This window comes from Octopus sinensis, linkage group LG1 (assembly GCF_006345805.1).
Source record: "Octopus sinensis linkage group LG1, ASM634580v1, whole genome shotgun sequence".
Lineage (NCBI taxonomy): Eukaryota > Metazoa > Mollusca > Cephalopoda > Octopoda > Octopodidae > Octopus > Octopus sinensis.
This window is the reverse complement of record NC_042997.1, coordinates 15,331,040-15,358,541: the sequence shown is the minus strand read 5'-3', so window position 1 is coordinate 15,358,541 and position 27,502 is coordinate 15,331,040. Positions and strand designations below refer to the sequence as shown.

Sequence of the window (27,502 nt, the reverse complement as noted above, 5' to 3'; positions counted from 1 at the left end):
AGTTAAATTGTCAGAAATTTCAATTTATATAAAACAGGTAACGAAAAAAAAAAACATCTGAGTGCCACCATGTAACATTAACACAAAAAGATATAATTACAATCTTATATAAAATATTATTTTTTGTCATTCATCATTGGTTTTTATTTAGAAAGTAAATGCTTGTTTATATTATTTTTGATTGGTTTTTGTGCATTATTATTTTCCTTAAAATGTATTTTAAAATATGGATGTTTTAATGCATCTTCTGCTTTTATCCGAGTGACTGGGTTCAAGTCCAACATTTTGCTCAACAAATCGAATGCATCGTTGCCTACCAAATCAATGAAATTTTCTGAAGGTTTATCATGGCATAAGTTGGTGCTGTTGCTACTTTTCTTGTCTTTCAAGTCAGATGAACGTAATTTGGTGCAAAGGTCTTTGAAATTTATAGATGGTGTATATGGTAAACAGAGCAACTCTTTACCTGAATGACAAAAAAAAAAAAAAATTTATTAGACATCTTCCATAGTTATTGCTAGTTGAACCATCATAGTTATTCATGGTTATTGCTAGTTGAACCATCATCATCATTTTACGTCCGTTTTCCATGCTGGCATGGGTTGGACGGCTTGAGAGAAAAGTGTTAAGCTGGGAACCTGCACCAGGTTTCAATCTGATTTGGCATGCTTTCTTCAGCTGGATGCCCTTCCTCATGCCAACCACTCGAAGAACATAGTGGGTGCTTTTTACATGCCACCAGCATGGCCAATTATGAAACACCGGTATCAGCCATGACTGCAATCTCACTTGGCTTGACAAGTTTTCTGAAGCATGGTGTATTACCAAAGGCCTTGGTCACTAGTCACTGCCTCCGTGATGCCAAAAGTTCAAATGGTGCTTTTTATGTGCTGCCAGCACAAGTGCCAGTTACACAACACGATGGTCACATTTTCTTCAATTGCTCTGAACCACTTTCCATTTTTTTTTTGTCTGAGCAGGCAAACACTGTTGTAATAATAATCACATTAAGAAATCTAAATAACTGATTTGAATGATTGAAGTCAGCATAGCTATAATTTCACTAGGATTGATGATACATCTAAAGCACGACATATCGCCCAATGTTCAAAGGGTGCTTTTTATATGCCACCAGTACACATGCCAGTTACATAACACTGATATCAGCCATACGCAAGGTGGCAAGCTGGTAGAACCTTTAGTAAACTGGGCAAAGTGCTTAGTGACATTTCATCCATCTTAACGTTCTGAGTTCAACTTCCACAGAGGTTGACTTTGCCTTTCATCCTTTCAGGGTCAATAAAATAAGTACCAGTTAAGCACTGGGGTTAATGTAATCGACTTAACCCTACCCAGAAATTGCTGGCTTTGTTCCAAAATTTGAAACCAATATTATTGTTAACAAGGCAGTGAAAATTCGAAACCTTTATTAATAAGGTGGAAAGCTAGCAGAACCATTAGCATGCTACTTTGTCTGTCTTTATGATCTGAGCTCAAATTCTGTCAAGATTGACTTTACAGTTCTATATTTAAGAGATGAGGAATTATGTACATTATTTACATTCGACAGATGTTTGTCCTCAACAAACAAAAAACAAGATGAGGACAAATATTCGTCAAATGTAAATAACGTAAATAAGATTGACCTTGCCTCCTTTTATCCTTTTGGGATCAAGTACTGGGATCATGGAAATTGACTTGCCCCTCCCCAGTACTAAAACTAGAAACCATTATTATTATTATTACTACTTTGCATTCCATATTTAATTAGAGAACCAAGAAAGTAAAATTTCCTGGTTGACTCCTCTACCCTTTTTGACAAAAATTAGTTATTTTGAAGAGGAGTGTTCTCCATCATTAAAATTATAATTTCTAATTACCTGGCATACTGCATCAAATATGTAAATACCCACTTTACTCTTAAGTTTATACACAGCAGGTGTCTCTGGGTATTATTCTTTAGCCATAATAATAATGCACCTTTCATACAGCCAATATAACAGCTCTACCAGTAAGGTTTGAACATGTGCCTATTTGATTAGTAGCCCAGCTCCTTGTTCATAAAGGTATTGAATTTCTTGACATTAATTGATTACGTGTAATTAACTTGGTTCTTTATTATTTCTATTTTTTATATTTTTGGTAAAGCCCAAGGATTCATAAGGCCAGTTACTTGGTTTCCATTGTGTCTGAGTGACCAAGATCACCAACAATCCCCTTGAACAGGGCACCAGGCTGCTGCATGGGTCAAGTTGATTACATCAACCCCAATACTTCGTTAGTACTTTATTTTATCAACTGATCTCAGTAGTTCCTGAACTCAGAGTCAGGAGAAATGCTGCTAAGCATTTTTCCCAACATGCTAACAATTCTGCCTGCTCACCATCTTAATTAACGTGATTCGTCATCATCATCATTTAACCACCTTAATTAACATGATTTGTCATCGTCATCATCATTTAACGTTCACTCTTCATGCTGGCATAGCTGAGATGGTTTAACTGAAGGCGGTGAGCTGGCAGAAACGTTAGCACGCCGGGCGAAATGCGTAGCCGTATTTCGTCTGCCGCTACGTTCTGAGTTCAAATTCTGCCGAGGTTGACTTTGCCTTTCATCCTAGCGGGGTCGATAAATCAAGTACCGGTTACGCACTGGGGTCGATGTAATTGACTTAATCCGTTTGTCTGTCCTTGTTTGTCCCCTCTGTGTTTAGCCCCTTGTGGGTAGTAAAGAAATAGGTTTAACTGGAACTGTTAGGTGAGAGAGTTGCACCAAATTCCAGTCAGATTTGGCATGGTTTCTACAGCTGAATGCCCTTCCTAATGCCAACCACTCCAAGAGTGTAATGGGTGTTTTTTGCATGCCACTGGCACAGGTGCCAGTTGCATGACACCAGTATCAACCTCAACTACAATTTCACTTGGCTTGAGTCTTCTCAAGCACAGCATATTTCTAAAGGTCTCAGTCACTTGTCATTGCCTCAATGAGACCCAACAATCAAAGACCATGCTTCACCACCTCGTCCCATGTCTTCCTTTTTCCAAAGGTTCCCTCCACAGTAAGACATCGGCACTTCTTTATAATTTTTTTTTTAAATGACAAAAGTTTCTTACCAATTTTCTTAGCAGTTTTTTTCACTGTATCACTTCCCATCAATGTAATAATCTGAGCTAAAGCAGTGAGATCATCATTAGCTTTAAAGAATGGATAGCGGCCACTTAACAATGAAAGGAAGATGACTCCTGCAGACCAAATGTCCACACCTGATAATTGTAAAAAAATATATATCAATCACAAATCATAGTTATCATTGAAATAGTAATAATAATATTTAAATTATTAAGATTAGATGGCTAAGTGTCATTTGAGGAGATTGGCCAACAACGCACTCTATCCACTGGGTCCTGCCAAAGATATTTAACTTTTACTACAGTGTGTCATGGAGAGATAAAGTTCAAATCTTCAAACCAATGAAAGATATCAATAAATGTAACTAGGACTACTGTTGAAAGTCTAATATCATACTCAGGGTGTAGTTTTGGTGGGGTTTCTTTTATCTTTTGCGTTTTTTTTTTAACCCTTCATAGCATTGCTTATTTATTCACATTGTTTTGAATTGATCCTGCATAATCTTGTAGCTTTGAGATTTCAATTATGGGACTGTTTACTTCTATTATGACATTATAGGGTAGATGCAAGAGACCGGATTTAGGCCAGTTTGAACATAAAACAAATAGAACATTTTGGCCAGATGTGGCAGGTTTAAATGCTAATGGGTCAATGGCAGCAAGCTGGCAGGATCATTAGCACTTCGGGCAAAATTGCTTAGCAGCATTCTTTCTGGCTTTTCATGTTCTGAGCTCAAATCCCACGAAGGGCAACTCTGCCTTTCATCCTTTCAGGGTTGATAAAAGAAAGAACCAGTTGAGCACTGGGGTACAAGTAAATGACTACCCACTCCCCCAAAATTGCTGGTTTTATACCAAAATTGTTGTTGATGATGATGATCAGGAGGAAGGAACTGTATCTATGACTTTCACAAGTGCTTTAAAACTAGTGAGATTGATACTGTTAATGTCTCTATAACATCTTGGACAGTTTTTTTTCCAATCAAAAATCTGGAAATGTTCAAACGTAAACAATAACAACATTAAACACGTCATTAAACTTATCTTAGTCTAGACGGGCCTAACAAAACTACAGGTTTTACTTCTCATACCAATTAATAAGTGACAGTAACAACTCCACTCCCATCAAAAGACCCAATAAATTAAGCAAAAACTTTAAAATTTGAGCTGATAAAATATAAGAAGTAAAAATCTTGAAACTTACTTGTAGTTTGGAAAGGATATTTCATCAAGACTTCTGGAGAACGAAAACCAGGAGTGCCAGCCCGAGGTGCAATCTGATTTCCTCTGTAAAATAATACATTTCAAATAAGAATTTATATTACAAAGGTATATGCATGTATAAGGCGGCGAGCTGGCAGAAACGTTAGCACGCCGGGCGAAATGCTTAACGGTATTTCGTCTGCGTTACGTTGTGAGTTCAAATTCCGCCGAGGTCGACTTTGCCTTTCATCCTTTCGGGGTCGATAAATTAAGTACCAGTTACGCACTGGGGTCGATGTAATCGACTTAATACCTATGTCTGTCCTTGTTTGTCCCCTCTGTGTTTAGCCCCTTGTGGGTAATAAAGAAATAGGTATATGCATGTATGTATGTTTTCTTTTGTGTGTGTGATGTTGACAATCTATGTCTGCACTTATCACAACATAAGCACAAAGGTGATGTGATGTTTACATTCTCTGTTGATACTACATCCAATCACTCAGCACTTTCAAACCCATAAGAGAAATAAAAGAACTCCTTACTCAAGAAACAAGAGTTGATAGCAGGAAGAGTACTGAAGTTGTAAAATGCCGTCTTGAAATAAGGTTCTGTCCATCCCATGCAAACATGGAAAAATGTAAGTAAAATGACCAAACAAAAGAAGGCTTTTTTTCCTTTTCTATTTACCTCTCTGAACAAATATGACAGATCGTGGGTTTTCCAAAACATCGACAAGTATGAGCAGCTGAGATGCCACTGCGTTGATTTGATGGTGCGACATTGTGATTGACTTTAACTGCAGCCTGTTTTATAAGCAATCGCTGTCGAGGAGACTGAGTAGAAAATACACTGGAATTCTTGGCAGTCCTTTGACCACATTTATCACTTGTTGGAATACTTTTCAAATCAGGCTGTAAAATAAGGTAAAAAAAAAGTTGCACATAAAATGATTTTACATATTGTCACAAAGCCACAAATTTATGCCGGTGGCATGTAAAAAACACCATCCGAGCGTGGCCGTTCGCCAGCCTCGTCTGGCACCTGTGTCGGTGGCACAAAAAAACACCATCCGAGCGTGGCCGTTCGCCAGCCTCGTCTGGCACCTGTGTCGGTGGCACAAAAAAACACCATCCGAGCGTGGCCGTTCGCCAGCCTCGTCTGGCACCTGTGTTGGTGGCACAAAAAAACACCATCCGAGCGTGGCCGTTCGCCAGCCTCGTCTGGCACCTGTGTCGGTGGCACAAAAACACACCATCCTAGCGTGGCCGTTCGCCAGCCTCGTCCGGCATCTGTGTCGGTGGCACATAAAAAGCACCCACTACACTCACGGAGTGGTTGGCGTCAGGAAGGGCATCCAGCTGTAGAAACTCTGCCAGATCTGACTGGCCTGGTGCAGCCTTCAGGCTTCCCAGACCCCAGTTGAACCGTCCAACACATGCTAGCATGGAAAGCGGATGTTAAACGATGATGATGATGATGACTGAATCTATCATAATACTGAAACATTCACAATCCAAACTCGAATCATGAATGGAGTTAAGTATTTACTTTGATACTCTACTGTTTCTGCCGATCCTATTATGAATAAGGTAAAAAGTTTCATAGCAGAAATGACAGAAAGTCAGTCTTTAAGGCGGCAAGCTGGCAGAAACATTAGCACACCGGGCGAAATGCTTAGCAGTATTTCGTCTGTCATTATGTTCTGAGTTCAAATTCCGCCGAGGCCGACTTTGCCTTTCATCCTTTCAGGGTCGATAAATTAAGTAGCAGTTACGCACTAGGGTCAATGCAATCGACTTAAACCCTTTGTCTGTCCTTGTTTGTACCCTCTATGTTTAGTCCCTTGTGGGCAATAAAGAAATAAGTCAGTCAGTCTAAATATCCTGCAGTATTTAGTTTTGTCTCAAAGTTTTCAGCTTAAATTTTTCTGGGGTCAGTAAAATAAAGTCAAATCTGAAGCTTTATGTGGCTGTTAAAAATCATTAGTTAAAAGCCTCATGCTAGACAAAATGCATCACATGACTTCGTTTCCACTTTTTTAAAACATACCACTGAGATATATTGTTGTTTGAAGACATACGAACTTCATTTAATTAGAGATCTCTGAACATAAAATTAAGAAGTTAACACAGGATTTAGCAGGTATTCTACAAACAAATTATTTCCCACAACATAAAATAATTTTTAGAGCTGCAGAAAATAAAAATAACAGAGTGTTTGGAGTATCAGATAGAATGCCCTGTAGTATTTGTTCCAAATTTCTATGTTCTGAGGTCAAATCCTCCAAGATCAATTTTTACCATTCCTCTTTATTGAGGTGGAGGATTCGATCAGAAAAAGTACCAATCTAGGGTAACAGATTGGAACTTTATAAGTTCAATTCTCATCATGACTTACATGAGGAACTGACATAGACTGTCGACTGATTTAACATGACCACCTGACACCTTCAATGTTACTAATGGAGTCCAGTGAAGACATATGGCTTCATGGTTAGGGTATTCAGCTTACAATTATAAGGTCATGAGTTTGATATTTGGCAGCATGTTGTGTCCTTGAGCAAGACACTTTATTTCGCATTGCTCCAGGTCACTCAGCTGGGTCGGCCTTGTCATGCTCTGCCTCACACTGAATCTCCCTGAGAACTATATATTTCTTTATTGCCCATAAGGGGCTAAACATAGAGGGGACAAACAAGGACAGACAAAGGGATTAAGTTGATTACATCGACACCAGTGCGTAACTGGTACTTTATTTATTGACCTCAAAAAGATGAAAGGCAAAGTCGACCTCGGCAGAATTTGAACTCAGAACGTAACGGCAGACGAAATACCGCTAAGCATTTCGCCTGGCATGCAAACAGTTTTGCCAACTCGCCCTGAGAACTATATTAAGGGTACATGTATCTGTGGAGTGCATTAATTTCATGAACAGGCTGTTCCGTTGATTGGATCAGCTAGAACCCTCATTGTCATAACCAACAGAGTGCCAGTGAGAATGGAGTGCACGTAATTGCAAGCATTTTGGCCAATCTACAGTCTGATGATACCTTCTTCTCTCTCTCTCTGACCAATCCTGGAGGCCCTGTAAAGTGTCATAGACACTGCCTTCCCACCTAACTGTAAGAGTAAAAGAAATTATCTCTACCAAAACAATAAATGGAAAATAGAAAATAAAAAGGAAATTTACCTTTGATGTACTTTTCAAATTTCGTCTGACTGGAAAGTAGTGATGGGAAGGTATATCAGATTTAAGTTTATTTTCCTTCAAAGGTGAAGGTGCTTTGTGAGCAAGACCAAAATCCACTAATGAGAACCTAAAACATAAGAGATAACATCTTCAACAACAGAAGTACAGGCAAAGTATGAAATACAGTCAATTTTATGCTCATTTTTCGATGCTTGTTACCAACAGAAGTAATAAACTCCTTAGACTTTTCCCATTATGTTCTTGTTCAGACTATGCTTTCAGACCATTTTCTGCTACTGTTAATCAGGTCACCCAGGTAACAGAAACTAATGACTACTTCAAGGGGATCCCCTGAGTATTTGTAAGAGCCTGGGCCGATGCCAGCACCACCCCGACTGGCTTCTGTGCCGGTGGCACATAAAAAGCACCATCCGAACGAGGCCGTTGCCAGCGCCGCCTTGGCTGGCTTCCGTACCGGTGGCACGTTAAAAGCTCCAACCAATCGTGGCCGATGCCGGACCCCCCCCCCTGGCACCTGTGTAGGTGGCACGTAAAAAGCACCCACTACACTCACGGAGTGGTTGGCGTTAGGAAGGGCATCCAGCTGTAGAAACTCTGCCAGATCAGACTGGAGCCTGGTGCAGCCCCTGGCTTCCCAGACCCCGGTCGAACCGTCCAACCCGTGCTAGCGCGGAAAACGGACGTTAAACGATGATGATGATGATGAGTACTTGCCACAAAAGAACAACCAATACACTCATATAAAACGGTTCATATTAATAACATCCAGCTAGAAAAATGCTTAAGCAGTCAATGGAACTTGGTACAGCCCATTAGATAACAGCTCCTGTTGAACTATCCAACTTGTGCCAGTTTGATCAATTTGTTCATCTGTTAGTTATAATTGTAGTGAGTGGAGGCGCAATGGCCCAGTGGTTAGGGCAGCGGACTCACGGTTTCGATTCCCAGACCGGGCGTTGTGAGTGTTTATTGAGCGAAAACACCTAAAAGCTCCACGAGGCTCCGGCAGAGGATGGTGGTGATCCCTGCTGAACTCTTTCACCACAACTTTCTCTCACTCTTACTTCCTGTTTCTGTTGTACCTGTAATTTCAAAGGGCCGGCCTTATCACTCTCTGTGTCACGCTGAATATCCCCGAGAACTACGTTAAGGGTGCACGTGTCTGTGGAGTGCTCAGCCACTTACACGTTAATTTCATGAGCAGGCTGTTGCGTTGATTCGGATCAACCGGAACCCTCATCGTCGTAACCGATGGAGTGCTTCCACCACAATTGTAGTGAATATAGAGATCACTGTTGCTGTCATGTTTACAACAACCTATCTCAATTTCATTATTTTGTCACGTATTCTTATTTGCTTCATTTTTAATTTATCTATTTCTCAGCTAATAATTGTCCTTGTGAGGATGTAGAATTGTATTTGAATACAACATCAGCTTTGCATTGTAGGGGAATTGTTCTGTTGTTTCTCACTTTAAGCATATTGTTTTGGGCTCAGTTCCACTGCATGGTACACTGGGAAGGTGACTTCTACTATAGCCACAAGCTAACCAAATCCTTTAGGACATGAATTGATAGATGGAAACTGAAAGAAGCCTGTCGTGTTTTATATATATATATATATATATATATATATATATATATATGGCACATAAAAAGCACCCACTACACTCACGGAGTGGTTAGCATTAGGAAGGGCATCCAGCTGTAGAAACATTGCCAGATAAGACCGGAGCCTGGTGCAGCCTTCTGGCTTCCCAGATCCCCGGTTGAACCGTCCAACCCATGCTAGCATGGAGAACGGACATTAAACGATGATGATGATTATATATATATATATATATATATATATATATATATATATAAATAGTTGTACAACAAGACACCAATGTTTGCTGGAAATAGCAGTCGATAATGATACGTTATGTAGAGCTTCACTGAAATATATTTCAGTGAAACTTTACATAGCATTGTATTGTTATTGGCTGCTATTTCCAGCAAACATTAGTGCCTTGTTGTACCACTATTTCTTATTTATAATTCTACCTTTACAGTGCTTAAATTTGGCTGGCAAGTGATACTATTGTATTGCAATGATTTTTCAAATGTGTGTGTGTGTGTGTAGCATGTAAAAAAAGCACCTTTCAAGCATTGGGTTTCACGGAGGCAATGACAAATGACTGAGACCTTTGGCAATATACCGTGCTTAAGAAGACCCATGAAGCCAAGTGAAATCGTAGTTGTGACAGATACTGGTGTCACACAACTGGCACCCGTGCCAGTAGCATGTAATAGCACCCATCACACTCTCAGAGTGGTTGGTGTTAGCAAAGGCATCAAGCTGTAGAAATCATGCCAAATCAGAATGGAGTCTGGTGCAATCCCTCAGCAAACCATCTAACCCATGCCAGACAACAGATGTTAAATGATGATGATGATGACAATGTATGTGTACCCTGGGTATGATATTAAACTGCATCTGGTGATGAGGCTCCAGTTTGGGAGTTCTTGAGTTGTCGGGGGCATGGAGTCACCCCTTAATTATCATTACTCCCAGGTTTGTTCTGGCCTGGAATGGTAGTACCTGTCAGGGTCCCACCTGCAAGTTAAATAGATTTCCCAGGGGTAGAGCAAGCTCCCATTATTTTAGACCAAAGGCGTAGGAAAGGCAGTTCTTCTGTAGAGTACAAATCAAGACATGACAGAGATGGCCAATATCTACGTTGGATAATGTGTCAGCATCATAAAATTAAAACTGCTGACAAATGGTACAAGCACCATCCTGAGGCTGTAATTGAGGGAGAAAACAACGATTCTTTGGGACTTTCCAGTATGTACAGACCGGACCATCAAAGCAAATACACCAGTAAGACCAAAACAATAAAATCTGTTTATTGATTGACATGAGCATACCCTGTGACCATAATAGCTTGGCAAAATAATTTGATAAGCATAGAAAATATAAAGATTTGGTAATCGAAATCAAAAAGATGTGGTATCTCAAGATAGTTACGAAACTGGTGATTGTAGGAGCACTTAGAATGATCAAAAAAAGAACTGAAAATTATTTAACCCTTTCGTTACCGTATTTATTTTGAGACATTCTGTGTTTCTCTCAATTATTTTAAATATAACAAAGAATTTGGTAAAATAACCAAGTTATCATTAAGCTGGTGTTAGGAACGTTAATTGTGACTAAGGCTTGGTGGAAGATTTTAATTAAAAAATTATGAAAACAAGACATTTTACCACAGAGCCAGAGCCGGTTTTGGCCGGGTTAGTAACAAAAGGGTTAAGAATGATCCTTAGTTTAATATCCATACTGAGAAGAGCAATGTCGCTGTGAATTTTCTTTCCCTTTTCCCCCTTTATTTTCTTCTTTTAATTTTTTTATTTTTGTCTTTCTTCCCCTTTTTCTCTGTCACATGACTTTGCAAATGAACTATCTAGTGTGTTTATTTTAATGGCCTATCACTGTATGCAGTGCGTTTTTCTGTCCTAGGTGTCAGGAAGACACTCGACAAGAAATGGAAACAATTTAAAAAAGATGATAATGATTTCTAATTTTGGCACAAGGCCAGTAAGTTCAGATGAGTGGGAAAATCGATTACAAAAGGATGAAAAGCAAAGTCGACCCAAAAGGATGAAAAGCAAGGTTGACCTCAATGGAATTTGAACACACAATGTAAAAGACAGACGAAATTCTGCAAAGCATTTTGCTTGGCATGCTAACAATTCTGCCAACTCGCCACCCTAATAATAATAATGATGATGATGATGATGATGATGATGATGATGATGATGATAATAATAATGGTTTTAGATTTTGGCACAAGGCCAACAGTTTCGGGAAAGGGTCCAAAATGATTACATCGACCCCAGTGTTCACTGGTACTTTTTACACTGACCCTGAAAGGATGAAAGGCAAAGTCGACCTCAGTTGAGCTTGAACTCAGAACGTAGAGACAAATGCTGCTAAGCATTTTACCTGGCATGCTAACAATCCCACCAGCTCACCACCTTAAGGAGTCTGGTAGGAAAGGGAAACATTTACTCACTGTTGTGTTTTACGGTTAAACAAGAAATTGCTGGGCTTCACATCACGGTGGATAATATCATATTCGTGAACATGACTTAAAGCAATTAATAAATTTTTCATATAGCATTTGATTTCTTCAGGAGTTAAAGATGACAAACAATCCTGGAAATAAAATGGAAAACCATTAAAGATTAGTATTACATTAACATTGAACTAGGGAATCCTTTAAATGGTTAAATAGGCGCAGGAGTGGCTGTGTGGTAAGTAGCTTGTTTACCAACCACATGGTTCGGGGTTCAGTCCCACTGCGTGGCATCTTGGGCAAGTGTCTTCTACTATAGCCTCAGGCCGACCAAAGCCTTGTGAGTGGATTTGGTAGACGGAAACTGAAAGAAGCCAGTCGTATATATGTATATATATATATGCGTGTGTGTGTTTGTGTGTCTGTATTTGTCCCTCTAGCATTGCTTGACAACCGATGCTGGTGTGTTTATGTCCCCGTTACTTAGCGGTTCGGCAAAAGAGACCGATAAAACAAGTACTGGGCTTACAAAAGAATAAGTCCCGGGGTCGAGTTGCTCGATTAAAGGCGGTGCTCCAGCATGGCCGCAGTCAAATGACTGAAACAAGTAAAAGAGTAAAAGAGTAAATAAATAAATAAATAAAACAAATGAGGAATGGAAAATTAACAAGTTCCAACCTAATACAACCCAGTACATAACTGGTACTTATTTTACTGATACCTGAACGTTAAAAGCAAAGTAAACACCAATAGAATTTTAATTCATCATCATCATCATTGTTTAACGTCCACTTTCCATGCTGGCATGGGTTGGATGGTTTGCTGAGGACTGGTGAGCCAGAAGGCTGCATCAGGCTCCAATCTGATCTGACAAAGTCTCTATAGGTGGATGCCCTTCCTAATGCCATCCACTCCGATAGTGTAGTGGGTGCTTTTACGTGCCACCAGGACAAGGGCCAGTCAGGTGGTTCTGGCAACGACCATGCTCTAAAGATATTTTTTACGTGCTACCTGCATGGGAGCCAGTCCAGCGGTACTGGCAATGACCACGCTCGAATGTTGTTTTTTCACGTGCCAGTTAGGCGACGTTGGCAATGATCACACTCAAGTGGTGCTTTTTACGTACCACCGGCATGGGAGCCAATCAGCGACCCAGGCAGCAATCACACTCGGATGGTGCTTTTAACATTCCACTGGCATGAGTGCCAATCAGGCAATACTGTCATTGGCCATATCAGCAATTTTGATTTCATTTGCCTCAACAGGTCTTTACAAGCAAAATTTATTGTCCAATGAATGAGGGGTACTCATAAGTGGGCTGGTTACACCCACTGGCATAGGCCACAGGTTATGGTCTCACTTGACTTGCCGGGTCTTCTCAAGCACATCATATCTCCAAAGGTCTCGGTCACTAGTCATTGACTAGGTAAAGCCCAATGTTCAAAGGTCGTGCTTCACCACCTCATCCCAGGTCTTCCTGGGTCTATCTCTTCTGCAGGTTCCCTCAACTGCTAGGGTGTGACACTTTTTCACACAGCTGTCCTCATTCATTCACAACACATGACCATACTAGCGCAGTCATCTCAAGATGGAAAGATACATAACTATATATCACAAAGCATTTTATCTCACAGGCAGTCCGTCAATTACAATGATGAGTTTTCCAATTGATCTGACCAATGGAACAGTCTGCTCATGAAATTAACATACAAGTGACTGAGTACTCCACAGATATGCATACCTTTAATGTAGTTCTCAGGGAGATTTAGCATGACACAGAATATGACAAAACTGGCCCTTTCAATTACAGGTACAACTCAATTTTGCCAGCTGAATAGACTGGAGTAAGGTGAAATAAAGCATCTTGCTCAGAGACACACTGTGCCATGCCACCAGGAATCGAACTGAATACTCTAATCACAAAGCTATGTGCCTTCACAAAGCATTTTATCTACTGCTCTACTAATTCTTTTGAGGAACTGTTCTCATGAAAAATACAAGAATAATGATTTCACACACAGAGAACTTGTCAGTTTTTATAGAGAGAGGGTAATATTGTAGTTTCAATCAACTCCCAGATTTTAAGTCTAATAGGCCCTGGCATGGCTGTGTGGATATGTTTGCTTCCCAACCACAGGGTTTCAGGATCAGTCCCACCACAAAGCAACTTGGGCGAGTGTCTTCCACAATAGTGCTAGGTCAACCAAAGTCTTGAGGGTGGATTTGGTAGACAAAAACTGAAAGAAGTCTGTCATATATGTATGATGTGTGTGTGTGTGTAACCTTATCTTGAAACATATCTGGCCATTGGGAAATATTAGCCTGCTTGGAAACAGTAGATAATTGGTAACAAGAAGATACAGCCATAGAAAACCCACCTCAACAAATTCTGTCTAACTCATGCCAACACAGAAAACTGGAAGTTAAAACAATGATGATTTTTCACTTATCATTTAATCATTTTACTACAGAGCGATGGATTGTAGATCTGCTAGAGTTTTGGGTTTTTTTTGGGGCTTTTTGCAGTATTTAGAACTATTAGAGGTATAGTAACAACAAAAATAAAATCATCAATCATAGGCAGTTACCTGAAGTTTATCATGGTAGAAATATGGCATTCCAATCACAATATGGTCTTTATTTCGAAGACACAGCTCCACGCCCATAACATTGTTTTTGCCGCTGAAATAGAGAATGGGACAAATGTCAAGAATTACAAAACAATTGAGAAAAACTACAAAGAAAAAAATAATCTCTTAGATATCTTTTTGTAAACTTTCTCTTTGTCTCATCACTATCATTGTTTAACATCCAAGTGAATCAGAGTATATTAATGATATTTTATTGACCCCCAGAGAAATAACAGGCAAATAATCAACCCCAGGAAGCTTTTGAGAAGGGAAAAATAAAATATTGTAATGTTTAGACTGGTACCACCTATCTCAGGAACCATTATTACCCAAGAACATTAGTGCAAATCACAGAACTAGATAAATCTAGAATATACATAAAAAGACAAATACAATATAGGTGATAAGAGTGAGACAATTGGACCTGGTTGAAGCTGGCAGTAGAAACAAAAGTTCCTTCTCAAGCCATGCCTGGCTGATAAGGGCCAGTTTCCCGGTTTCCTTGGCGTATAGGTTCTCCACCTGGACAGGACACCGGTCCGTCGCAGGTGACCTGCAAGATGCAGGAGGAAAGAGGTGAGAGAAAGTCGTGGCGAAAGAGTCAGCAGAAGTTCGCCATTACCTTCTGCTGGAGCCCTGTAGAAACACTGCCAGATCAGACTGGAGCCTGGGGCAGCCCCTGGCTCCCCAGAGCCGCGTTTCGCTCATAAACATACACATAGCCCAGTCTGAGATTCAAACCCGCAATCCCTCGACTGCGAGTCCGCTGCTCTAACCACTTGGCCATGTGCTTCCACATAGAAACAAAAGTAATTACTTCTTAGTGAGGAACAAAAATTGCTATTGACATCAAATGACATTTAGGCTAAGTTGTGAATTTGTCTCATTGGGGAGCTCATCTTTTACTTAAAAACATGAAAATATTCAATTTAAATAAAATATCATATTACCCTAGTTCCTGAAGGCATTTTAGTTCAGTTTCAATTCTCATTGGATGGCTAGTGGGAATGATGTGTTTCAGAGCAAACAGCCTACTCACTTTGGGGTACTCTCGTAATCTCGCTTGGAAAACAGAACTGAAAGTACCTGTAATTGAAAATTTATTTACTCTTTATATTAAACTAGCAGTATCGCCCGGCGTTGCTCGGGTTTGTAAGGGAAATAACTATATAAGCATTTTTAGAGAGTTACTTCCCTTATAGATGCCAATTCGGGCTTTCTTAGCCATTTCTGTTTTGGTGTCTTCAAGCCATGAAGTCGTTGTTCTAAAAGAACGCTGGTCTCCTTGACAACGCTTTACGACGTTGATTTCCTTACACTCCCTTCCCCACAGCTTCACGAGGGAGGGAAGAAGGGGGAGAAGCAAACAGGTGCAGGTGTGACCATGGACGCCAACTCCGCCGCCATCGACACACGAAAAATTATGCATTAAAATGGAATAAAAAATGATGTTAAATTATTTTTAAAATCGTAGACTCATCGTAGACGCGCGCTAATACTCAGACGGGCTCGATATGAATCACGACTATAAGACACCTGAATTTGGTTAAACTGCACCGCAAAATGTGGGAGTAGTTAGGAATCTAAATCGAAGGGGACAGACACTCACACAACTACAGTTTTATATATATAAATTAGGTTTAAAGAAAATGAAGTGATTTCCCTATTTATGAATCAACAATAAATAATTAAATAATTAAGGCAACATTTATTAATTTCTCATGTGAGATGATAAATTATCTTTCTCTCTTTCTCTTTACTTGTTTCAGCCATTTGACTGCAGCGATGCTGGAGCACCGCCTTTAGTCAAGCAAATCGACCCCAGGACTTATTCTTTGTAAGCCTAGTACTTATTCTATCAGTCTCTTTTTGCCGAACTACTAAGTTACGGGGACGTAAACACACCAGCATCGGTTGTCAAGAGATGTTGGGGGAACAAACACAGACACACACACACAATTATTATATATATATATATATATATATATATATATAATATATATATACATATATACGCCGGGCTTCTTTTTCAGTTTCCATCTACCAAATCCACTCACATGGTTTTGGTCAGCCTGAGGCTATAGAAGACACTTGCCCAAGGTGCCATGCAGTGGGACTGAACCCAGAACCATTAGGTTCGTAAGCAAGCTACTTAGCACACAGCCACTCCTGCACCTTATCCTTATGTTCTTAACTTCTTTTTTTTCTCTTAAGATCTTCAAGATTAAGTGATGTCAAGTAGATGAGAGATGGATCATCATCATTTAGCATCCACTTTTCCATAATCACTTGGGTCAAACAGAAATTGTTGAGGCAGATTTTCTAAAGATCATGTATGTGTGTGTATCTCCTTGATTTGATATCACATGATAGTTATAAACAAACGTTCCCTGTGGAAAGGGTAGACCCAGGAAGATGTGAGATGAAGTAGTAGGAAAGAATCTTTGAAAGCTGGGCCTCACTGAAGAAATGACAAGGGGCCGGGAGATGTGGCAATTTGCTATACTTAATAAGATGGATCAAGTTAAGTAAAATCGCTGTCTTCCACATATACAGGCTTGTCGTTTCAGGTGCCAGTGCCACTTAAAAAACACCCATGCTGATGCTGTATAAATATACCCATGCCGGTGGCATGTAAAAAGCACCCAGCACACTGTTCTCTCCACAGTTAGAGATCAGCCCGTTTTTATTTTAATCAACATATTACACAGCCAGTCTGCAATCACACCCCCATCACTAAAAATTATCAAGGACATGGCTAAATGAAATTCATTAGAATTTGTGTAACAGGAACAAAGTTTGTTTTTTGCTGTTTTTTGTTATCACAGGTTCTTTCAAATGCTAAGAATTATCATGAAAAATTATAAATACCTTCACCGATCTTTTTGGTAACTTGAAAATACTTTTTAAGTTCCGGGAGAAACCCATACAACTTTTCAATCTCTGTTCGTATATGTTCTGTATATAAAAAAACAGAATTTTAATCATAATTATAAATTTAACTGATTGATAAAACAATTAATATTAGAATATCACTGTACGCTTCCATCAATCAATGTTGACCATACAGCTATCTAAGCATGGATGTACAAACTGTTTGTTTTTTTAACTTGGGGCACATCCTTGAAGAATTTTAAGTCAAATAAATTGACCCTAATAATTTTTTTTTAAAAGCCTGGTACTTATTCTATTGGTCCCTTTTGCCGAATCACTAAGTTACAGGAACAAAAACACACCAGCACTGGTGAGGGACAAATACACATGTGGTCGATGCCAGTGCCACCTGACTGGCCCACATGCTGGTGGCACATAAAAAGCACCCACTACACTACACTCTTGGAGTGGTTGGCATCAGGAAGGGCATCCAGCTGTAGAAACCTTGCCAGATCAGATTGGAGCCTGGTGCAGCCTCCTGGCTTGCGAGTCTTCAGTCAAACTGTCCAACCCATGCCAGCATGGAAAGCGGACATTAAACGATGATGATGATGATATATATATATATACATACACACACACACACAACAGGCTTCTTTCAGTTACCATCTACAAAATCCACTCACAAAGCTTTAGTTGGCCTGAGGTTATAGTAGAAGACATGTGCCCAAGGTGCCATGCAGTGAGATTGAACCCAGAACCATGCAGTTGGAAAGCAAACTTCTTCCCACACAAGCACATATAGATATAAATCATCATCATCAGTTTCATCATCTAATATCTATATTCCACGTTGCCATGGACTGGATGGTTTGACAGGATCCAATGATTTCACTGAGCTCCAAATTTTTTAATATCACCTTTTTCTTGGAAACAGCTTGATGTATTGGTGAACAGTCAACTGTGTTGGAGAGCATAAGTATTAAAGTTGTAGGTAAGAAAAAGTTAGTATGGAAGACTAGAAGCCATCTGGATACAGGAAAAGTTTCCTGTATCATGATGATTCACACCCAGCCATCAAAATACCAACATGATGACTACTACTCAACATTCTGTGAACACTGAAAATGCTGTAAGACTTGGGATGGACAGTTGCAATGGAGACTAGAAAGCCATGGCCAGCAGAAGAGATGCAGCAGGCATTCATTCTGATTGTGTCCAGACACTGGAATTTGTCCCACCTCTTTGAGCAGGGGCTTAGGCTCAATTCAGATGGCTACATGAAGCTACTGGAGATAAAGACCAATCTCAGGCTGGAGAGGGTTGCTGCTAGAAGGGCATATGTTTAGGAGCAGGATTTAGCTCCTTGCCACACCTCTGGAAAGAATCAGAAGTGGTTGTTGGAGAATTTCTACAACTTCATCAGCCCCAATTTTTGGCCTCCTAATTTTCCCAGTTGTAATCCCATGGATTACTAAGTGTAGGACATGGTTGAGAAAGACACCAACTGCTTTGCCTGAAACTCCAAGGCCAGGCTAGTGGCCAAGATCAAAAAAGTGTCAAAAGATCTTTCCAGAGACATGTGAGGAACTCATGTGCCAGATTCAACAGTCACTATGAGACTGTGGTGGAAGTTGAGGGCAAATACTTAACGTAAACTGTTATCTCCCAGCAATAATTTAGTTGTTATCTTCTTTTTTTTTTAAATTCTTTTATTTTGGGATGGGATATTGCATTTTCTTTTCATCATCATCATCATCTAATGTCCACTTTCCATGCTAGTATGGGTTGGATGGTTTGACTGGGGACTGGTGAGCCAGATGGCTGCCCCAGGCTCCAATCTGATCTGGCAGAGTTTCTACAGCTGGATGCCCTTCCTAATGCCAACCACTCCAAGAGTGTAGTGGGTACTCTTACATGCCACCACCATGAGGGCCAGTCAGGCGGTACTGGCAACGGCCACGCTCAAATGGTGTTTTTACGTGTCACCTGCACAGGAGATGCAAACTGTTAAATCTAGCATAAACACCTTGTATGTGTGTGTGTGTATGCAGGCATATACAATTTAGAAGCTACAAATAATTTGGAGCTTCTACATTTAATAACTTATGCAACACTGATTTTATATGTGTTGCCAGCCTCGCCTGGCCCCCGTGCCGGTGGCACATAAAAAGCACCATCCATTCGTGGCCGTTTGCCAGCTCTGTCTGGCACCTGTGTGGGTGGCACGTAAAAAGCACCCACTACACTCGCGGAGTGGTTGGCATTAGGAAGGGCATCCTGCTGTAGAAACATTGCCAGATAAGACCAGAGCCTGGTGCAGCCTTCTGGCTTCCCAGATCCCTGGTCGAACCGTCCAACCCATGCTAGCATGGAGAACGGACGTTAAACGATAATGATGAAGTTTGTTTTAATTAACAAAGGGATTTTCATTCCACAAATATTCACAACAACCCACCACCAAAGCTTTTATTAGGTTGAGTTTTTTCTCTCTAACTACACTCATAAGCACTGAAATAAATGGATGGCACACAAAACAAAAACATTTTACATAGCTTCAAACACAGAATATCCAATATTTCAATGTATCATACTACAGATTTAATCTGAAGATTAACTGAAAATGAACAAGGCGCAGGAGTGGCTGTGTGGTAAGTAGCTTGTTAACCAACCACATGGTTCCGGGTTCAGTCCTACTGCGTGGTACCTTGGGCAAGTGTCTTCTACTATAGCCTCAGGCCGACCAATATATATGTGTGTGTGTGTTTGTGTGTCTGTGCTCGTCTCCCAAGCATTGCTTGACAACCGATGCTGGTGTGTTTACGTCCCCGTCGCTTAGCGGTTCGGCAAAAGGGACCGATAGAATAAGTACTGGCCTTACAAAGAATAAGTCCCGGGATCGATTTCCTCGACTAAAGGCGGTGCTCCAGCATGGCCACAGTCAAATGTCTAAAACAAGTAAAAGAGTAAAGTAAAGCTGGACATACCTGGCATTTCCTCAGCAGGTAACTCATCCTTGTTGTCAGTAGAAGTGGACATTCTCTAGTTTCTTACTTCAGACTGGTAAACTGTGAGTGAAAGATTTACAGTACAGCACTTAGCATTTTTAGGAGGAACATAACAGTCCAAAATTAAATTGTTTTCCTTTCAATAGTCAGTTCCTTCTTGAGCCACGCCTGGCTCATGAGGGCGGGTTTCCCAGTTTCCTTGGCATATAGGTTCCCCACTTGGACGGGACGCCAGTCCGTCGCAGATGAGCTAAAAGATGCAGGAGGAAAGAGTGAGACAAAGTCGTGGCGAAAGAGTCAGCAGAAGTTCACCATTACCTTCTGCCGGAGCCGCGTGGAGCTTAGGTGTTTTGCTCATAAACACACACATCGCCCGGTCTGAGATTCGTGGGTCTGAGATTCGAACCCACGATCCCTCGACCGTAAGATCCACTGGTCTAACAACTAGGCCATGTGCCTCCACTTTCAATAGTCAGTATATTTAGACAAATATTCAAGACAATGTTGTCCTTCCTATAGTTAATTAATAAAATAGCTACCAGGATTAATAAGTCAGTATACAGATAAAGCCACCTTCTTGAGCCTTATGAACTCACAAGGGCTGGTTTCCCAGTTTCCGTGGCTTACATAGATTTACCCCTTGGGTGGGATACCAGTCATCACGAGATTACTCATTTTTACCAGTTGTGGGATTGCAACAATGTGAAATGAGGTGTTTTGCTCAAGAATACACTGCATCATCCAGTCCAAGAATTGAAACCACAATCTTATAACCAGGAGTCCAACATCTTAACCACCAGGCCACATGCCTCCACTAATAAGTCAGTAGCGGTTGGTTTGTATCAACAAGAATCAAATTAAAAATAAAAACTAAAAAGATATATGCAATTATACTATGACTTAAAACAGTTTAATCCTTAAAACACAGAGTCCTTCACTGAAAAACTAAAAATTATATTTCTAGGTTTCTTTCTCACACGTTATACATAATTCAACCTACACAAGTGAATGTCTAATGAACAAAATAGAAATTTTGAAAGAAGTATCTATAAAACTAGTTTTAACCCTTTAGTGTTCAGATTATTCTATCAAACATAATGCTTATTGATTCACATTGATTTGAATTAATCATGCATTATCTCATATCTTCAAGATCTTGATGGTGTAATTACTTAATGTAGAATAACATTGTAGGGTAGGTGTGAGAGCCTGGATCTGGTCAGTTTGAACATAAAACAGATTAAATATTATAACCGGATATGGCCGGTTTAAATACTAAAGGGTTAAACATGAAATAGCTATTGGGGTCTATCAGAACAAAATAGTAATTAAAGGAGTCAGTGAAACACTGCTCTACATGATCAGAACTAACTCCTACATATTTGATACCTGGAAAACAGAGTCGTTAGACTGTCGGACAAAATTCTTTATGGTATTTGGTCTAGTTCTCTGCATTCCTTTATGGTATTTGGCCTAGTTCTCTGCATTCCAAGTTCAACTCCTACCATGGTCATCTTTGTATTTCATCTTTCAGAGTTGATAATAGAGTACTAATCAAGAGCAGTGGATTGGCTGAACAGTAAGAAATTTTGGGTTAGGTGCTTTGCAGTATTTAGTCTAGTTCTTTATGTTCTGAGTTCAAATTCCACTGTGACCTACTTGAGAGGGGGACATAACCAGCTGACTTGTTTTTAACACTGTCAACTAATACTTTGTGCAGTGCATTTCACAGAGTCCACTCTCTTATAAACATTCAGGATAGGTTTCTGTTACAAAGATATCTTCATCCCACCTCTCTTCCAGTCTCAGAGGCCCTATAACAGGTCATGGACATTGCTTTCCTTCCTGACAAGAAAAAAAAAAAAGAAAAATGTAATACTAACAACACTAATGCCATTCTACACACCAACCACCATAGATTCTACACCAGGGCTGTGTGGTAAGAAGCTTGCTTCTCAACCACACGGTTCCGGGTTCAGTCCCACAGCATGGCACTTTGGGCAAGTGCCTTTTACTATAGCCTCAGGCTGCCCAAAGTCTTGTGAGTGGATTTGATAGATGGAAACTGAAAGCCTGCTGTGTATATATATATATATATATATATATATATATATATATATATATATATATATATATGTGTGTGTTTGTTTCCCATTACCGCTTGACAACCAGCATCCCCATAACTTAGTGGTTCAGCAAAAGATACCGAAGGAATAAATACTAGGCTTACATAGACTAAGTGCTGGGGTCGATTTGTTCAACTAAAAAAAAAAGGGGCTGATGCAGTTTTGCACCTCACCTTGAAAAATGCATTCAAAAAAAAATTTTTTTTTTTCGGATTCCTACATTTTAAATGTCAGAGATTAACGAATATGCAAAAAAAATTTTTTCTAATTTCACCCAACCCCCTACCCACCAATTTAAATTTTTTCAAAAAAATACATTCAATGGAGTGGTCCACCATGGCCGTAGTCAAATGACTGGGACAAGCAAATGAATATTACTGTGCGACACTGAATCACATACCAATAACACGACACATAGAAAATATATTCACTACACAACACAATTCATAGTATATATATTCTACAAAACAGAAGAATCACAAAAATAACGAACCAATCACCACAGCAAAGCAAAACTGGTTTACTATACTAACACAAAATTTTACACAATACTGAGCACACGTCAGGAATAGGGGTTCGCCAGTTGGTCCAGTAGGGACCAACAAGAAAGCGTCGAAGACATAAAGCAATTGTTTCAAATTTAGAGACAAGGCCAGAAATTTCTAAAGAGGGGGAACCGTCGGTTATATTCAACCACAGAACTTGACTGGCATTTCATTTATCAATCCTAGGAGGATGAAAGGAAGTGTTGGCCACGACGGGATTTAAACCTAAAACATCAAGAGCCTGAAAAAATATCGCAAAGCATTTTGTCCGACGCTTTACGAGTTTCTTAATAAATTAGGTACAAGGCTAGAAATTTGAGGGAGAACAGATCCTAATCGGCCAGAGGGGGATGGAAAACAAAGTTGACCTCGACGGGATTTGAACCAAAAACATAAAATACTTGAACAAATATTGTAAAGTATTCGGCACCATGGAACGATGTTTTTACAGTGCACACTCGTTAGGGTTAGTCTTAGGGTTTAGGGTTACGGTTAAGGGTCAGGTAGATGCACCGGGACCTCTGTATTTAAGTAGTACCAAGTATTCTGTCCGACGTTGTAACGATTCTGCCACTTACCTTCTAATATCACACAACTTATAAAAGTGTGATAGGTCCTCAGACATGCCATAAAATTAATACTGCCAGTCTTTATGCGTAAAATACTGTTCAAAAATAAAGTTTAAAACTCCACCCACCAACCGTTTATTTTTTATTTATTTCTTTTCTACTTTGACTCTACAGCAATAACAGTATTGTTTTTATGTTTAGTGCTCGAGAAACTATATGTTTACCTCAGAAGTAGATGACCTTAAAAAAGTTGTACAAAGAAAGACTTTAGACTGGCAGTAAAAGAAAACATGTGACTTAAACGACTAGATTTATTATTTAACGTATTATAAATGTGGTAATTTTGTCAATAGAAAAAATATCGATTTACATTTATGTATTCATATATATATGAGTTACAAACAAAATAATTCCTTTTCATTATAGGAATTACAAAGGAAACGATAAAGATAAAATGATATCGTCAAAAAACAATTAATATTAAACAAAGAAAACATATAGTATGATATTTAACAAATCGGAGTATGGACAAGAATGTGAATTACCAAGAATAGTAAATTTTGAATTTAAGATGACCGAAAAATAGAACTTACCAACTATTTACGAAAATATTAAATAATATTGCCCACGAAGTAACGAAATTCGTGGAGATTATTGGAGAAATACGAACAGAGTAAAAGAAGATAGAATCTTCCTCAGCTGTAATTACCGTGGCGACCGAAAAGCTGGAATGTCGCGCCAAAATATTTAAAGCAATTTCCTAGAGTTGTCTATCTTGCGAAAATTATAAAAACAGGAATAAAAGTATCAAGGGAGATGACTCCAGTAATATTAATTGTGGTGGAAGCTCTCCGTCGGTTACGACGATGAGGGTTCCGGTTGATCCGAATCAACGGAACAGCCTGCTCGTGAAATTAACGTGTAAGTGGCTGAGTACTCCACAGACACGTGCACCCTTAACGTAGTTCTCGGGGATATTCAGCGTGACACAGAGAGTGACAAGGCCGGCCCCTTGAAATACAGGTACAACAGAAATAAGAAGTAAGAGTGAGAGAAAGTTGTGGTGAAAGAGTACAGCAGGGATCACCAACATCCCCTGCCGGAGCCGCGTGGAGCTTTAGGTGTTTTCGCTCAATAAACACTCACAACGCCCGGTCTGGGAATCGAAACCGCGATCCTATGACCGCTGCCCTAACCACTGGGCCATTGCGCCTCCACAATATTAATTGTACTCGGTATTTGTTAGCTGTCACGACCACAATTTTTGGTTAGAGTCGGAATGATGAAAAATAGGATTGTATTCAAACTGATTCGAATTTACATTGAGTAATTCACAAATTTAGCTACATTGAGTAATTCTCAAATTTAGCTTCATGAAAAAAAAAAAAAATATGGCCCAATCGACTCTGACCAGTTCAACGAGCACTGCTGAAGACTTCGTACTGGCTGCGTTAGTGTTCCAGAAAGATGAACTCAGCTTTGCAAGGTAGCTGAATACGTATTCATTTATTGTGTTCATAGTATTTACAGAAGTGAGATGTTTTGCTTGGTACCTCGACCATTAGTAGAGCTTTGTATCTTCATCCCAGTATCAGCGAGCATTGATAAGCTAAAGTTCCGAATAAACCTATGATCAAAGACATTTCAGCTGTGACCATCCCATTTTCCTTAGTCACAGTTCCCTCGTGACCGCATGATTTGTTATGCTTCTTACTAAGATTTTTTGGTTGTAATTTGAGAGATTTAGTTACTATTACTAACAAATCAAAGGATCACTTAGGCTTCTGTTTATTTTGTTACTATTTGCTGCTCATGATTCAGAGTGGTTGTTTATCCTTAAATCAGCCCCATTATCAAGCAAATTTAGGATCGAAGTCGATCTAGTCGTGACCATCCCATTTTTTTTTTCAAGTATAGTGAAGATTTAATTCCTTTTCTCTTTAATCTCCTCTGTCTGTCTATCTCTGTGTCTCCCCCCTCTCTCTTTCACTCACACACACACATTGAAAGTCCAAATGTTCAGTAAGAACTCTTACACTTTTCTGAGCATACTAACGACTAACTAAACCAAATCATTAAAGCGTCTGATAAAAAGCAGGGCGCTGTTTTGTTGCGACCCTTTACATTCTGAATTCAAATCCTATTGAGGCCAGTTTTGTCTTCCATTCTTCCCAAGTTGATAAGATAAAGTACCACTCAACATTCTAAACGCGAATAGAATTTTAGTAGAAAATTGAGTGTATTTCTTTCTTCCCTTACAATACATAGTCCTATGCAAATGATATTGCCCTTCATTGCGCCTTGACATTTTCAACAACGCTCGCTCTCTTATGCAGGTTATATCATTACTAGCTGGCCCCGTGCCGTCAAAAATGACGGCTAGTTGTAGTATTTTATATCTCTGCTCAGTACCTTTTATGCCTCACGAACACACAGACACAAAAACATGCTAACACTTACAAACTTCCAACCAACATGATTGTAAAATATGTAAAATAAATAATGTATATAATTCAAAAAGAAATCTTGTTGTCATTCCACTTGTGTTCTATTGTCGTTGTATGTATTATATGGTCTGTAATATTTCATTAAGAATGGGATCGCGTGCGATTGTATTCCCTATACGATGCGACCGCATGTGATCCTATTTTTATACAAGTTTCTAGTTTAATAATTCTTTTATAATCAAATTTTTTTGCGAAAAATCTATCCGCAACTAACATCCCTTGATTGCTTGTTTCCTTCAAAAGAATTCTCAAGTTTTTCCATCCCTCTTGTACGACTTAAGTCCACAAGAAGCTGTTTGTGGCTATATACGGGAGCCGGCAAGTAAATACCAACATTTTCGAAGCGACGTTTCCTTTCAGTTGCGCTCTCCATTACTAAAAACCAATCTAAACTCATACGACTTAAAGCCACAAAAAGCAGTCCGTGATTTATAGATGATGTGAAAACTCCCTATTCAAAATTTATTACATAAATTTCTAAATATAAACAAATTACGCACATGTATGAACTGTTAAATGTGTATTTTATAATATATTTTTCAACTGCAGTCGTTTTATATTCTTGATACACTCAGACAATAATTATTTTTCTCTAATGAATTTATATATGTTTGTGTAAGTGTGTGTGATTGTAATAGGTGGAGGCGCAATGGCCCAGTGGTTAGGGCAGCGGACTCGCGGTTTCGATTCCCAGACCAGGCGTTGTGAATGTTTATTGAGCGAAAACACCTAAAGCTCCACGAGGCTCCGGCTGGGGATGGTGGTGATCCCTGCTGTACTCTTTCACCACAACTTTCTCTCACTCTTACTTCCTGTTTCTGTTGTACCTGTATTTCAAAGGGCCGGCCTTGTCACTCTCTGTGTCACGCTGAATATCCCCGAGAACTACGTTAAGGGTACACGTGTCTGTGGAGTACTCAGCCACTTACACGTTAATTTCACGAGCAGGCTGTTCCGTTGATTCGGATCAACCGGAACCCTCATCGTCGTAACCGACAGAGTGCTTCCCTAAGATTGTAATAATTATCTTTAACAAAACAGAATATGGATGGTAAATCAAATTAATATGATATACAGGCTGGAAGAGATAGTTCACTGCCCGGTACCGATACTTCAAGGTTTTGTTTCGTTCGGCTACGGAAGCACTGACCCTCCTATTTACCGCAGCACCAGGATGTGGGAAGGAGCAAAGGAGTCACAGACTGTGGTGTTCCAGATGAGGCGCCGAAATGTGGCGAGCTGGCAGAAACGTTAGCACGCCGGGCGAAATGCGTAGCCGTATTTCGTCTGCCGTTAGGTTCTGAGTTTAAATTCTGCCGAGGTCGACTTTGTCTTTCATCCTTTCGGGGTCGATAAATTAAGTACCAGTTACGCACTGGGGTCGATATAATCGACTTAATCCCTTTGTCTGTCCCCTCTGTGTTTAGTCCCTTGTGGGTAGTAAAGAAATAAGAAACGTTAGCACGCCAGGCGAAATGCTTAGCCGTATTTCGTCTGTCTTTACGTTCTGAGTGCAAATTCCGCCGAGGTCGACTTTGCCTTTCATCCTTTCGGGGTCGATAAATTAAGTATCAGTTGCATACTGGAGTCGATCTAATCGACTGGCCCCCTCCCCCAAAATTTCAGGCCTTGTACCTAGATT

The 27,502-nt window shown here is 39.7% G+C and overlaps 1 protein-coding gene across 3 annotated transcripts; it reads right to left on the bottom strand.

Annotated features, from left to right (window-relative positions):
- Nucleotides 1-107: 107 nt before the first annotated feature.
- LOC115217141 (cell division cycle 7-related protein kinase) lies at nucleotides 108-24,104 on the bottom strand. 3 transcript variants are annotated; one of them, XM_036510877.1, is made up of 12 exons: nucleotides 23,947-24,101; nucleotides 21,503-21,958; nucleotides 20,093-20,173; nucleotides 17,103-17,189; nucleotides 15,182-15,317; nucleotides 14,190-14,283; nucleotides 11,599-11,741; nucleotides 7,521-7,647; nucleotides 5,019-5,242; nucleotides 4,333-4,415; nucleotides 3,114-3,263; nucleotides 108-466 (listed from the first exon to the last, which is right to left on the bottom strand). In XM_036510877.1, the coding sequence occupies exons 3-12, from the start codon at nucleotides 20,142-20,144 to the stop codon at nucleotides 144-146; spliced, it is 1,419 nt and encodes a 472-aa protein (XP_036366770.1). In that variant the 5' UTR covers nucleotides 20,145-20,173; nucleotides 21,503-21,958; nucleotides 23,947-24,101; the 3' UTR covers nucleotides 108-143. The 3 variants fall into 3 exon arrangements, with proteins under 3 accessions (XP_036366770.1, XP_029642618.1, XP_036366831.1); XM_029786758.2 differs by lacking the exon at nucleotides 21,503-21,958 and having other exon boundaries at nucleotides 23,947-24,104; XM_036510938.1 differs by lacking the exons at nucleotides 21,503-21,958; nucleotides 23,947-24,101 and adding an exon at nucleotides 23,363-23,486.
- Nucleotides 24,105-27,502: the final 3,398 nt, after the last annotated feature.